The 15908-nt window shown below is 29.8% G+C and overlaps 2 protein-coding genes and 1 long non-coding RNA gene across 4 annotated transcripts in view; all 3 read right to left on the bottom strand.

The window, feature by feature from the left end:
• The window catches only part of LOC126848736 (uncharacterized), a 91696-nt gene that overhangs the window by 54763 nt on the left and 21025 nt on the right, over positions 1–15908 (bottom strand). The window lies entirely within an intron of this gene.
• On the bottom strand, positions 95–6813 carry LOC126848734 (heparan-alpha-glucosaminide N-acetyltransferase-like). The gene is made up of 11 exons (XM_050589853.1): positions 6611–6813; positions 5810–5943; positions 5463–5578; positions 3242–3410; positions 2917–3121; positions 2512–2676; positions 1971–2104; positions 1688–1857; positions 866–1040; positions 608–720; positions 95–380 (listed from the first exon to the last, which is right to left on the bottom strand). The coding sequence occupies exons 1-11, from the start codon at positions 6728–6730 to the stop codon at positions 199–201; spliced, it is 1683 nt and encodes a 560-aa protein (XP_050445810.1). The 5' UTR covers positions 6731–6813; the 3' UTR covers positions 95–198.
• On the bottom strand, positions 9525–15491 carry LOC126848729 (protein transport protein Sec24C). The gene is made up of 15 exons (XM_050589841.1): positions 15211–15491; positions 14064–14711; positions 13838–13957; positions 13559–13738; positions 13278–13473; positions 13060–13175; positions 12367–12777; positions 12053–12179; positions 11632–11792; positions 11318–11497; positions 10953–11154; positions 10660–10854; positions 10306–10497; positions 9945–10138; positions 9525–9870 (listed from the first exon to the last, which is right to left on the bottom strand). Exons 2-15 carry the CDS (start codon positions 14709–14711, stop codon positions 9727–9729), a joined length of 3066 nt encoding a protein of 1021 aa, XP_050445798.1. The 5' UTR covers positions 15211–15491; the 3' UTR covers positions 9525–9726.

Consider the following 15908-nt stretch of genomic DNA (forward strand, 5'->3'; position numbering starts at 1 on the left):
TTATGAAATAAATTATTTCTAAAGTTGACAGTGCTAATAGAGATTTTATCATTCAATTATTATCTATTGTCAGAACTATTGTATAATATACGCGATCATTTCCTATCTATATTATTTGTGGATTGTAGTATTATGTAAAAAATATAATGCAATATTATAATGCCGCTACGTTATATAAATAGGTAAAATTTGTAAAACTCAAAGTGTAATGTAAATTCGTTTACGATGCATAACATATGCTATAACCGTCCAGAGGGTTACAACCCAAATTGATTCAATTAAACACAAAGCACGACTGTCCATTGCGCCAATCTTCCAATGGAATGGAAAGATTTGGTAACACATATTATGACCCACATATAATACCAGTGCATTCATTCCTGTAAATTCATATTTGCATAAAATAAATTAGTGTATAACAGTGCGTCTTAATATATCTTATATCTTAATATCTATACCGCTAATCTGTAGCAGTATGCCTTAAACGCAGAGCGTTTTTTATACATATGTATATATACAAAAAACTGCATGCTTTTGAGAATCTATTTTCTAGTTTATTCTATATATGTATATTTAAAAAACGTATACATTTTTATGTTTCACTTACCGGGTATTCTAAAAGGGCCACCTTGCCAAATTTTGGTAATATCAATCAGTAAATAACATCCGGAAAGAAAAGTCAAGGCAAAACAAGATGAAACAAGTACGAATGATAAAGACCTGCATAATTATATAGCTACTTACAACTGCGGATAACAAATTACTATAAACGATCAGTTTTATGCAAAAATTCATGCAAAAATAAAATTGCGCAAATTAAATTATTTAAACAATTAATTTAAAATATTCTTTTTTTACATCTTACCATAAATTTTTGTTAATGGGTATAAGATTAGTGAAATGGAAGGCACAACCCAAACAACCATAAAACATTGCCCACGAAAGCCATCGGATAATACGTTCTTTCCAATCTTTATACATCATTAGAATTATACCAGTGTGTACACCTAGAAATACTTGAAATATCGACGTCAGGCATCCTAAAGAAACATATATGTATAATTAGACGTGATTCTAGAAATAGCATGTTCTTTTAAAGAACTGGCTCTATATTTTACGAGTTTTGCGCCATTCGCGCATAAAACTAAGAATAAGAAACTCGCAATCAACTCAAATTGTAGAGCATCAATTAAAGATTAAAAGTTTTAAAGGCATAGTGGCCTAAAAACTCGTATTTGCATGATTTAAAGAGTTTATATTACAATATGTTGATTTGGGAGACGGACTGATTTCGCTGTTTAATGTAAAACATCTCTAATTATTAAACTAACTTTTTTTTTGTAATTGGAAATTACAAAAATCATCAAGAATCTTTAATTTCTTTTATGCTCGTCGAAAAAGAATTGTAAATAAATCAGTTTTGAGAATCTATTGATATCGCGATTATGATATCGAACATACTTTATTGAAAATATATATTATGAATACTTTATTTCCTTTTATGATCAATTCAAATATGATATAAAATATGATACATTACATTGTAGAGAAACATAACGCGGTGAAGAAGCAGATTTAAAAGCAAAAGATGAAAAGTTGAATATCTTCGCAACTATACATATATAGTACACATGCGTACGCTTATAATGGCACACGCAAGTAAACATAATTTTAGGTAAAGATTTACCTAAAATCCCCTCAGGATCAAAAGGGCCGGATCCATAAACAGAATCAATGGTTGGTTTTTGATAAATATGACTTAAAGTCAATAAAATTCTATCTATATATCCAGCCGCACCACCGGTACAATTAAAATATTGACCGTCTTCGTGTCTTCCACCTGGTCCAAGGTATCCTCTGTACAATAAACTTACCGTTTTATTTACCGTTTTATTTACCGACAACAATAGATAATGAATTAAAGCACGAAATAAAACAAGATAGTTGGAAGTTCAAGTTAATGTACGTACGTAGGACATCCGGGAATTGGTAGACCAAACGTTAGAGCACAATGCACCATTACTAGAGTCAGCATTATGCACCAGTGTGGCAAAAGATTTAATACGTCTTGCATCTTATGCATTATCAGAGTTTGCGATAATTTCTACAAGTTGCGAAAAGTTTACATTACCAAGACGTAATCCATATTATCGAAATGCGATAGTTGTATGTTTATGAAAAGTTGTATGTAATATATATATATATATTTTTTTATATATATATATATATATATATATTTTTTTTTTTTTTTTTATGTACCTGGGTTCTTCTACGACATATGTATTACATTTTAGAAATGTATTGCTTTTAAGCAAAAAGAGAAATTGTAAAGTAAGTCTCATTAACATGAATTTAATTAAGTTTAATGTATAATAAGGATAGAGTTTATTTACCTATGTATAATAAATACAATGTAATTATAATTATATCGCATATCTCGCGCATCTATATTATTGTATATATAAGATTTATATATAAGAGAATTTATTTTTAATATTTCTCTCTCCATACCTGAGCATCTTTTGACTGTCGAGGAATAAGAAGATAGAGCAGTCCCACAATTAAATAAGAAATTCCGAATCGTTGAAGAATTCCGAATATGCGTATGTTTTCTAATTGCGCATTTGTTCCTAATGTGTTTAATGCAACGCCTATCAGAAATAGAAGAAAACTTCTCTGCGAAAAAGTATTACATCAATATCACATAATACATCAATATCAATCGATATTATATACACATGCGCGCTCGCGCGCGCTCACACACAGTACAATGTATATGTGTGTGTGTGTGTGTGTGTGTATATTGTACACACACACACACACACACACACACACACATATATATATATATATATTGCAAAATCAATTCCATCTTTCTTACTTTCTGGCTAATTATACCTTTTTTATACCAATTACCTTCAAGATGGAATAACTGATTTGAAGCTTTGAAAGTCCACGCCTTAACTGTGCCGACAAAGCTATGGGTATGCAAACTCCCATAATCCATATAAAACAGGGAAATACTAAATCTCCTAGTAATATGCCATTCCAAGTTGCGTGCCCCAATGTGGTATAACTACCGGAGCCAGCATTAACAAAAATCATAAAAAGCGTGCTGACTCTGCGGATCATCATACAAATGATTATTGCAAGAAAATTTGTGTGACAGAACCTAATAATGTACTCTAAATAGTATATTTTTTTCATATGTTTATGCTCAATTACTTTATAAAATGTTTACCCCCTGAATGTATCGATAGCTTTTATGCGACGATGTTTTGTTACTTCTTTGTTGCTACTTGGAGTTTCTTCTTTCATTATACATTGTGTTTTTAATTTGTACCATAAAGACCTTCCAGCAGATATAGCAAGTAAGATAAATATTATTATCGCCAAAATAATAAACAATTCTGTAAATAAAAAAAAGAGAAAGAAAAAAGAACAATACGCTTTGATTGACGTTTTGCGAATAATCTATATGAGACTGTGTACATATACGAATTTTTTATATATTAAAAAATTACATCTTCTCTTCTATTTATTGTCACAATATCTAGCCGGCATAAAATTAAAAAAATACTTAAACTAACTTTGACGATTATTTTATCGTTCTTCTGTTTTGTAGAGAAAAAAGATGAAAAAAGTAAATTGTCTATAGACAAAAATCATAATCTTTTAGGATTAGGAAATAACGCGTTACTTATAATAGAAGTTGATAACGTTACAATTCTTTTTTTTGATAATAAATTAATAATAATGTTTCATCGGTACTTTACATTTAATTATTGTTCTAATTTCCGTGTTTTTTTTTTTTTTTATAAACAGTGAGCGTTAAATTTTTTTACAATTATAGAATATATAAGTAACACATAATTTAAAAGTGTGAAAAAACCCCATTTTGATAGTATTTATTCATTAAAGAAAAATTAAAACTTTTACTTACATTAGCAACATTTAAAGTTTCATAAAGTAAAACAGTTTTTTTTTGTAATTTTGTAACATTAAGATATAAGATTTTATTATTGCTATTATAAAAATTATTGCATATTTTAATTAATAGTGATATTGCAGTCAAAGGTATTGTTTTGGTTAATATTTTAAGGGCTGAAACCAGTGTAACAGCTGAAAAAAAGTTATTTTTAATGATTTTTTTTCTGATAAATAATTGGTTTCTTTTAAAATTATGTTATTAACATCACAAAGTACATAATTTGAACTACCTTTTGTGAAATTTTTATCAAAAAATGTTAATATTTATTGTTACAATAGCTTATATTGTGAGTAGTCTTAAAAAAAGACGGTCGACTTCGTAGTGGGACAACAAAAGCTCATTTTCTTATAAAATATGAGACAATAGCTTCAGTTGCAAATATGGAATTTTTGAGTAAATAATTTTTTTTTTTTTTTTTGTAATGTTAAAAAACGGAGATCAATGTCTCACTATAATTTTGGAACTTTTTTCTTCAAAAGTCCGCCATTTTGTAACAAACCATTTTTATTTAAATTTATGAAGCTATTGTCTTATATTTTAAGAAAATTCTTGTTTTTTTTGTTTTCGCACTATGAAGTCGCCCATTAAAGCAACTCACACTATTGGCTATTGTAGCTATAAATATTAATATTTTTTAACAAAAATTTCACAAAAAGTAATTTAAATTATGTACTTTGTCATGCTAATAAAGTGATTTGAGAAAAATCAATTATTTACCAGTAAAAAATTCTTAAAAATAGCTTTATTCTGCTGTTACATTGATTTTTCCCTGGTTTAATAAAGAAACATTTTAAAAAAATATATAAATTTTATACACATATGATTTGGTAAATAAAGTGACGGTAATATGATTTACTGCTCTTTGTCATTATAAGAACAACAAAATAACACAAAGTTACTTTTATATAAAATAATTTTTCTAATCCTGATAATTTAATCTCAAATGATTTTTTCTATCATTTTTCAAACTACGAAATTTTCCATTTGGAAAGCTAAAAACAGTACACTAAGAGCTATAGTCAATTAACATACAAAGAAAGAAAATGTTTTCATAATCTTGAGAAAACTTGGAATGATAATATCTATAATCAATTAATCTCTTAATTAATTATTACAATCACGTACAATAATATTATTTTAATTATTATACTCTGATACCATATATCAGTAGATATCATCAGCTATCGCGCAAGTTGAACAATAAATAAACAAAACGATAAAATTGCTAGGATAAGATACGTACTTTATCAATATTCTGTGTATTGTGTATTACATAGCCAATCGTTAATAATATTAAGTTAATAATAATTTTAACCTTTTATCCACATTATTTCTTTGCATACGTAATTTACTATGCAAGTAAGCGCGCAATATTTTGATGAAAAATAATTTCGAAATATGTAAATATATATATATATATATATATATATATATATGCATATTCATAAAATTTGTATATCTGGAAATCTACCTGAGTATGGATATGTCGGATTCCTCAATGTTTTACAATTGCAGGTTTTGTTTTGTATTATCAACTCGTATAAACCATATTGCCCTAGATTTGGCAACAATTCGCAAAAAATATCGCTAAAAAGTAGCATTAAAAAAAATTAGAATAATAATAATGTGCTAATAAAACAAATGCAAATAGAAAATGTTTAAAATGTAGTTAATCGATTTTAATCAATAAAATGTATGCATACGTTTTGATTAAATTCTTTTATGAGAAAGATTATTATACATATATTGTATATATATATATATATATATATATATATATATATATATATATAAGTAATAATAGTAAGTAATGTTTACCTTGTATTTTTGGCAGATATATATTCATCAGTGCCATTATTCTTCAATACTCTCCATTTTATTGAATCGATCGTGCTGAATTTCAAACTAGAATTTTTGTTAGTTGAGATCTGAGCTATGCGCTTATATGGACACTAATAAATAAGTATATATCAGTATTAGAAATGTGCTGATCATAATGGGTTCATATAGAATATATATTGATTCACGAAAGATATTTGAGATAATCTCTATTTTATTTTTATTTAGTATTTATTTTTCTACTTTTATTTTCCATTTTGAAGACAAGTAACATTATATTTTCCTAATTTTATATAATATATATACTCAAACAGAACAGAAAATCACAATAATATCAAAATGACATCACAATGATTATCAAAAATAATTATGATGTCATTTGATTGATCAGATTTATTTTAAATGAACTATTATTGTGATTTTTTGTTCTGCTTGTTATGGGTAATAAATGTTCCAAATGTCTACGTTGCTATGTTATAATATTAAACCAGAAAAGCATATTGAGATTGTATATTGAGATTTGTTATAATAAGAACTTTATATTTCTTTACTTTATTTTGTTATATTTTTGTTGTAAGCTACTATTCACACGTACGCACACACATACATACATATATATATATATATATATATATATATATATATATATATATATATATATGTATAATCTAATCTATAATTTTCAACTTAAAGTAATAAAATTAATCTTTCTCGATTTTTCACTTATTATTACAAATTGAAAGTTATAGATTATATAAAATGTGTTATAATTGTACTTACTGATAAACAATCTGTAGAGAGTGAATAAAGCCACATATTATAATTGTTATTATCAGATATCACGTTTACGCAGGCTTCGTCAAATTTTAAAGACTTGTAATAACAGCTTAATTCGTCCATTGCTTCTTGTTTAATATAAGTCTATTATCTCTTCTTATTTAATATAAGTCTATTATCTCTTAAGTCTCTTATCATTTAAATTTTTTAATAATATGTTGTCTTGTAGATATGAAAAATATGCAATTAATCGACGGTAGTTCAACCTGTACGATAATAGCAGCGGTACTGGACTGAAGTGACAAAACAACTTTTCTTAATAGCGCAAAATATCGGAATGCGATTACATCAAGCCACACATGAATGACTCAAGAGTGAAAGTGTAAAGACCTACATTGCTTACACTTGTGCTTCTGAGTTTTTTTGAGCAAATATATTAAGAATATCGGGAAGAATCCCGGAAGAAAGAAAGATCTATATGCAGGATGTCTAGTAATTTTTAACACATCCGAAATATGAAGATAGATTGGGTCAAACTGAAAAGAAAAATTCTGTATCTTTTTTTTCTATAACGCTTAATAAAGGAGTAAAGTCTGGTCAATCAGTATCGATCTTTAGCAGGGCGCAGTAGGTGAGTCGTGCATTTGATAGTATACGAGAGTTCGGCCGCTATAGCGATGCACCACTACCAGGCGCGCGGCTCACTGATGTGCTACTTTTTATGAAGCAGAAATAAAAAAACTGCCAATGCGGTGGCAAAAATGTATGAAAATTAGTGGATGTTATGTAGAAAAATAATTTCGTATGAGTTTTCACGTGTATTAATCGAATAAATTATTTTTGAAAAAGTCTCGTTTATATTTGATCCATGTATATGTACGTATGTATATACACATAAACGTGAATGTATATACACATACGAACATATATACAGGATGTCCCAACGAGAAAGATTGAGATATCAATAATTTCCGTGTTAAAAGCGATTCAAAAAGGACTTTTTGTAAATTAAACTTTATAGAGTTAAAATTACATTTTTTAGTTAATTTCAAATAGAGTTTCCTTTAATAAAGAGAGAGAATTTTAATTTAAGGCTTATTGTTAGTTACAAAAGTATGGTGAAAAAAATTAGAAACTTGCAAAAAATGTTTGCCTCTCTCGTCATTTCGATTGAGAAAAAATCGTCCAAATGATCTCAAAAATTTACCCTTAAGGTTGTTACGGTCTTTACAAGACATCCTGTGTATATATATATATATATATATATATATATATATATATGTGTATATACAGATTTTTCTTTCCCGGGAGAATCTCGATTCAAAATAAATCGAAAGATATGCTTCCTTAATTAATCCATTTATTTCGAGGATTACTTAATATACAATATCAGATGTATCAAAATTTTAATATCAAAAAATTTGTGTCAAAATTGTTACTTCTCTCTCTCACACACACACACACACACACACACACACACACACACACACACACACACACACACACACACACACACACACACACACACACACACACACACATCACACACGCACACGCACGCACGCACGCACGCACGCATCGCACGCAGACGCATCGCACGCACGCATCACATACTATATATATATATATATATATATATATATATATATATTTGTGTGTATGATGTGCGCGCGTGTGCATATGCATATAAAATATAAAATTTGCTTTATAGAACTTGACTTTCAAGTCAAATGATTGCTGGTTGATACGCATACTCTACGAGTGATATGATATATCATGTGCATATCTTATAATAATGTTTAAACAGAGAAAAACAAAGGTATTGCGATACAAATGCAACAAAAGTAATCACTTTTTCAAATTAAATACTTTTTTTTATAATATTTGGCAAATTCAATTATTGTAAATCATTCTTCTCATTTTTCTTGTCTTTTATTCAAATTTAAATATACAATATAATTTATTTCTCCTACTTTATGTATTCATTAAGCATGGATATTCGAGAAAGGATAATACACAAATATTGATTTGATCTAAAAATATTAAAACATATGCGCTCGCACATTTTTGCGTGTTTTTAGTATTAGTAACTAAATTAATACAAATATATATATTAATTGACATGTTAGAAAGACTATATGATCTAATAGACTTTATTAACTTAATAAGATAATAACATTATATATAATGATTTGATTATTATATAAAGTAATAATACAATATCTTTTTCATATTTTATAATTACTTATGTTTGTTATAAGACTGAGAAATGTAAGCATGTTTATTCTCTGATACATATCAATATTTGTCGGAATGATTAGTCGTTTTCCTTTTTTTTTTAATCTGCCTGCCGAATAGATTTATGTCTGTCTAGAGCAAATTCAAAGTAGACATTAATATTATAAGTGCATATGTATCTGTTGGAGTTTTCAATCGATTTTGCTCTCTACATTTCAAGTTAGGATAAAAACTTAATTACAGAAAAATAATATCAAAGATGCTGTTATATATAAAACTCACCTCCTATCAATTTTTTAGGTACACAAAGATACAAATGTATAAATAAAGGTTTACTTATCGCAGTTAGAATTTACCGGAATATATAGTTCTCTTTATAAAGTATAATTATGCGATATAATTTAACTTTTCCTCTAGGAGAAAGCATTTCTACATTTATTGAAGAATACATTCGTGTGTTTTTAAATCTCCCTTTTTCCAGCTCACTCCATATATACAGATACACTATACATTATATATATATATATATATATATATATATATATATATAAACACCCACACACAGATATACATACATACATACATACATATATATATACATACATATATATATATATATATATATATATATATATATATACATACATATATATATATATATATATATATATATATATATATATATATATATATATATAGCGTGTGCGCACGCGTGTGTGTGTGCGCGCGTGTAGTTTTCCCAATACTTAAGCAAATTCGCGAATAAAAATACAATGATTGAATACAAAACTTCGATTGCATTCCTTTTAAGTGAATAACAAATCATTGTTACAAAAGAGCTAGAATTCGAATACAAGGTAACTGATTATTTAAAAAATTATTTATTGACTAAGAAGTGTCCTTATTTCTTTGTGCATGTGGCATAGAAAATCGACATAGCTAGGGCTTCCATCATTTCCTCTATCTTCAACCAAAAACTGTCGTAACACCATTTCCAGTTTCTCACGTTGCCTCACTATTGTTAACTAAAAATGAAAAACAACAAATTATATTATCCTCTATTGCAATATGTTTTCATACATTATATTAAACAGCTTACTTTCATACAGCGATGCCTTTCAGCATGTATTCGATTGATAATATTCGTGATTCTATTATTTAAAGGAGTGTCTAATATTGGCAATGCGGCGCGATCTGTATCGACTTGGACCACTGAAGGCACACCAAAAACACTTTGTACCCATTGGGAAGAAAGTGCCATGCCCAACCATAAGAACATATGAATAGTATTTTCTAAACATAAAATAAATCAATAATGAAATGTGTAAAATAATATTGATATCGATCATTTTTCACATGTATTAAAGAATAATATGTAATAATTATTGCTGCTAGTTAAAATAATTTCAGCAATCTCTCCTAGTTGTATATGACTGAAAAGTATATAACTTTGATATTACCAAGTAAATACGCGCCATCATCTGAAAATTTATCAATAGAGCAGCGCAACATTGGTGGTAATTCTGTGTCTTGAGGATCAACGTCGTGCAATGGAAATAATCTAGGATAAGTGTATGCAATAGATATGGAAATTGGCATTGTTGCAACTGTTTGCATGACATAAGATCGATCATCGATGGTCATATCAGCACCTAATAAAAAAGAAATAAATAAGTAAAATAAAACAAAATAAATAAAATAAAAATAAAAACTTGATATAAATTTCATCTTATAAATACCCTTATTGATTAAATATGTGTGTGTGTGTGTGTGTACAATACACATTGATTAAATGTGTGTGTATGTATATTTACCTCCTGACAAAGCGTCGCTTTTCAATAAACAATTAATGTAAAGTGGAAGTAATTTCATACATTCCGGTAATATTAATTGCCCAGCACTAGATGGTGTCGCACAGTGCTTTCGATATATAGCCAGCATGTTTGCGCATCTCGCTATCAAATTATCTTTTACCGTTTTTGGAGTGGATTCCAATAATTTAAATACATCTAAGTACAATAATTACATATATAAATACACATGTGTATTATATCATTTTAAATTAAGTATTATTTTTATACTACTGTATGTCAAGAATATATTTTACTTTGCTTGGAAAAGTAATTTATAATGGCGTCTAAATCGCACGCGCGATATAGTTCGACCATTTGTGATGAAGTTTTCAGACTTAGATTTATGATTCGTAATCTTCTTGTACCACTGCAGGAAGTATACAGCAAAGCTACTTGAATGTATACACCTTCATCATCGGTCAATTTGTCATCATGTTTAACTTCTATTCCAACAGCCTTGTAAATTACAAATCAAGTTAATTAAATAAAATATAGCGCACATGACAACATTGATAGATAACTCATTATTCTTTAATACTCTACTTAAAAATTCTAATATTATAATTCTGTAATTATATTAGCTGTTAATTATATAATGTATTATTGTATAATTGATTACCTTATCGCAATCTATACTGGCTAATTCCATATCAGTTGTATTGGACATAAAGTAGTGCCCATAAAAATCGGTCGCCCTAACACCTGTAGATGTACGTACCCGCATAACAGCATCAAAAGCGATTGGTCTACTAATATTATTAATTACATCTGAAATTAATCTTTCACCATCAATATCAGCCTGTAATAAAAAGTTTATATATTCTTCAATGTAATTTTACATAAAAATAAGTAAATATGCAAGCACACATATATGTAAAATCTAATTTAATCTAATTATTCCTTACATGTATTTTTAATGCAACAAGTGCTTACCTGAAAATAAGTGTATTTATAAATCTCTCCTCCAGTGAGACGGCAAATTTGACCAATTGTTGCCACATCTACATATGAATTGTTAAAGACAAACAGATCTACACTGCAACCTGCACCAACACATTCTTGACCCAAATTATTATAGACATTGTTTTGTGGTACTAGAGAAAAAAGGAAAAATAAATAAATAAAAAAAAAAAATTTAATTTACAAATAAAAGCAATATCTTTAAAAAATATGTATGCGTACGCACGCACGCACTCACGCATTCCCCACCCGCCCCGCCTCCCTCAACCACACACACGCACGCACGCACGCACGCACGCACGCACGCACGCACGCACGCACGCACGCACGCACACACACACACACACATTGTATATTGTGAATTAAATATACCACCGCACATGTGTATACATACCTAACACTGTTTTTTCTTTATCTGTACCAAGTACTTTACGATCATCACGGTTTTTCAATTTTCCAGGCGCGTCAGCAATTGGTAAAGATGAATGGAATATTAATAATTTACCAGAACATTCAGATGCCTAAAATTATAGGCAGATTATGTAAGAGCTCTTTTACTAATCTAATAAACTTATTTAAAAAATCATTGACAAGAGAAAATTTATGTATATTATATATTATCTTGTATATTATGTATTACAGATGTTTCTTTTTCTTTCCTTCCGCACATAAATTGTATATAAAACTATGCTCTCTTCATACAAGTACCTTTAATGCTTCTAATCCGGCTTGTATGGCAGGAGCTAGAATCGTTTCTGTTTCTCGAGTGTCTGCAAACATTTGTGGAATCTGTGCCATAAGACTATCGATAACTGTTTCGCTTTCTTCGACGTCGCATAAAAATCCATCCAAAAGCGGCATAAATACATCTTGAATATCTCCAACAACCATCATTTGTGGTTGAGCAAGACAAGGATTAATGTTATAGAAATGTACAGTATTATTATATGTTATAAAACCAACTTTCATGTTACTTTTGGTTTTTCCAGCATCAATAGGTAGATTTTTTATTATGGACTTCATTTTTGTACATAGTAAGCTTACTAAACCAGATTTAACTGTATTATATGAAACGTCAATTACGAACACAATGGCTGGTGATTTTGGAAAAACATTATCCTGTGTGGAGAAAAGAGAAATGTATAGAGATCAATATATACATAAATCTAATATAATTCTATCAATAAACAGATATGAATAAGTAATCTCAATTTGCGATTCTTATTTCGCAATTTCTCCAATTTTCTTAAGTATATATTTATAAATTATTCTATTTAAAAAGAAAAGCTTGAAAGAGCAGTTTTACTAATTATGCGCAAATGTATAAATCTGTTAAGTCTAATAATCTAATAATCTGTTATTCATTTTTATGCAGTTAGTTTTAATAATGTGATACATTACCCTGCAATAATCCTTTGTAGCTATATATTCAAATGTTCCCAACATTAACTCTGGTCTCTCATAGCGATCCAAGCGTTGACCTGTATGATCCAAGTGTTGAAAGTATTCGTTTGGAACTAAACACACAAAAAAAAGTACAAATAAATGATGAGTGATTAGTGCAAAGAACTTTGCAAATTCTTAAAGAAAAATGCTATCCATTAATATCCGTTTATTACCTTCTGTAGTGGCTTTGCAGAATATGCATTGAAATCTTCGACCGGCGTCAATAAATTGCATAAATGGGCACATGTACGCTTTACAGCGCACACAACGTACCGGCCCAATTTCACCCATATCCACGATTGGCGGTTCACACTCTCCTTGAACGATACGGGCCATCGGACTTATTACAAGACCAAAGGGAACATTAGTCTGTAAAAAATGTGAATGCGTCATAATGTTGAATAAAATACCTAAATTACAAGCTTCTCGATTCGTAAAATTATAATATGTATACCTGTTTTATGATATCAGCAGTAGTAGGGACTGTATACATAGTAGATCTTATAAATCTAGGGGATGCATTTCCTTGATCCTGAGTTACAAACTTTGTAGTTACTAGAGGTGGTACCAAACCTCTCTGATTTGTTATAAACACTCCACCTCTCATATTTTGATCATCCTGCATTACTTGAATCTGCATAATAAATGTATTTAGATTTATATTTAGATTTATATTGAGATACAAAATGATAATAACAAATAAATTGAATTGGCAAAGCTTTTAAACTCGTACTGGGCTTGGCATTTGTTCTGGATCGAGTCGCCTAGCTTGCTGAGGCTGTAATCCTGATTGATATCCTGTAGTATTAGGTACACTGCTTTGATATGGACTTCTTTGATTATTATACATATCCTGTGAAAAGAGAACAATTGTGTTGCATTTTTCTTTATATATCAACTTTATATAATCAACAATCTGATTTATCTTAAAATAGAATAATTTTTAATCACAATTGTACCATCTGATTATGATATCCTGGCTGTTGGTATGTTGGTTGTTGATAGCTCGAAGTAGTAGCAGATGACGCACGATTCATTCCTAAAGAAGTGGATAAAGTCTGCCCTGGCAATGGAGGTGCAGTAGAGCCATATTGTTTTTGTCCAGATTGCGATAGACCAGGACCTGCAGGATTTGCTACGGTCTGGCCTGACATTGGAGGTGCAGTTTGTAAGTATTGCTTTTGTCGAACTTGAGGAAAGCTAGTGCCCGGAGGACTTGCTACAAATTGCCCCGTTGTGGAAAGAGGAGGAGCGAACTGTCTTGGTTCAAATTGCGCTAAGCCTGTTGGATTTGCAAAACCTGTCACGCTCGTTCCGGTTTGCAACGATGGTACAGAATTATACATTCCTATTCCAGATTGAGATAAATTAGCATTTGCAGAATTGACCACTTGAGTTGAATACTCTGCAGAAGTTTGCCCATGTCCATGAGAACCCATCGATAAAGATGGAGACACTTGCGAGCTAGGAGCTCCTGGAAAATTTGTGACTTGGGAGTGATTGACAGATTGTTGGCCTCCAATAGGTGGTCTTGAGAAGTTTTGCTGATTATTTATTGGCGGCACTGCGTACGAGTGCTGCCTGCCTATTTCCTGAATATGCTGCATCTGTTAATAACAAAGTTTATTATAAATGCAAATTAAAGATAAATTGAGAATGTGCTAACTATAAGATTATTATAAGTTATTTAGTTTATATATAGAAGTAATATGGACATAGCAATCGCAAAGATTGGGTATATTTCAATATGCATAGATAGACTTTATTATTGCGATTTCAATTAATCAAAATTAACTTACGGAAACGCGCGCGCGCACATACATCCAATGTATATGAATGAAATAAACTAAAACAATTATAGAAAGTGTGTTTCGAAAAAAGAAGAATAACCTATATGAGAAAGTAACAGTATTATAGTGCAAATAATGCATACTTGCGTAATGTAAGATTTTTGTTTAAATAAAATAAAAAATATACGTTGAAAAACATGAAATATTAGAAATAATAAAAACGTATGTGTGCGACGTTTTTAATTCTAAAAACATTACGTATATGCAAAACGCATTAAACGAAAGTTTTTCATAATCATAAATTACATATACTTACGTTATATCATAAAATGTACTTGAAACATAACAAAACTTGATATCACCGAAATACGCGAAAAGGTTGCAAGAAACGTATGTCAACGTAACATCAAATCTGAACTCCCAACTGCTACCGATTGCCGATGAGCCGATGCCCGATCAGCCCGATGCCACGTAAGGCGACATTGCGCATGCGTCCTGACATCAGTTCTGATGTCAGCAAAGTTGTGAATTGGAGGTTGGAGGAGATATACAGGGTGTCTGATAGTAATCGCCCCATCCGTAATATGCAGATAGATCAGATTAAACCAGACAGTTACAATTTTTCTTTACAATTTTTTTGTATAACGCTTAATAAAAGAATTATTACTGAGTAAAGTCTGATTAATAATCGCTGATTTTTAGCCGGACGCACGTCGGTGAGCCGCGCGCTCGTTGGTAGTGAGCGTTCATAGTAGCGCACATATATGCGGTTCGCGCTTGTGTGCGTTATCCCCTCCGCTGCCAGAGCCGATGTGTTGTCCTCGTTCATTGGTCACGGAGCCACAGTCATACTATAGGTAAATACAGTAGGGTCACCATAATATATAATACTACTATGGATGCGTTCCGTTTCACGCATTGAGCGCATAGATCGCCTGAAAATCTATAGTTCACGTAACATATATTATAGATTTCCAAGCGATCTATGCGCTCTATGTGTGAAACGGAACGTAA

This window comes from Cataglyphis hispanica, chromosome 4, assembly GCF_021464435.1.
Source record: "Cataglyphis hispanica isolate Lineage 1 chromosome 4, ULB_Chis1_1.0, whole genome shotgun sequence".
NCBI lineage: Eukaryota > Metazoa > Arthropoda > Insecta > Hymenoptera > Formicidae > Cataglyphis > Cataglyphis hispanica.

What these genes read in the sequence shown, in the direction of transcription:
- LOC126848734 (XM_050589853.1), bottom strand. Translation starts at nt 6,730, where the DNA reads ATGGACGAATTAAGCTGTTATTACAAGTCTTTAAAATTTGACGAAGCC. An exon ending in GCTATCGATACATTCAGGGG is followed by an intron (nt 3,122 to 3,241) that starts GTAAACATTTTA and finishes GATGATCCGCAG; the next exon opens with AGTCAGCACGCTTTTTATGA. An exon ending in TCAGTTATTCCATCTTGAAG is followed by an intron (nt 2,677 to 2,916) that starts GTAATTGGTATA and finishes ACTTTTTCGCAG; the next exon opens with AGAAGTTTTCTTCTATTTCT.
- LOC126848729 (XM_050589841.1), bottom strand. Translation starts at nt 14,711, where the DNA reads ATGCAGCATATTCAGGAAATAGGCAGGCAGCACTCGTACGCAGTGCCG. An exon ending in CAGGATATCATAATCAGATG is followed by an intron (nt 13,958 to 14,063) that starts GTACAATTGTGA and finishes CTCTTTTCACAG; the next exon opens with GATATGTATAATAATCAAAG. An exon ending in TAAAGAAAAAACAGTGTTAG is followed by an intron (nt 11,793 to 12,052) that starts GTATGTATACAC and finishes TTTTTTCTCTAG; the next exon opens with TACCACAAAACAATGTCTAT.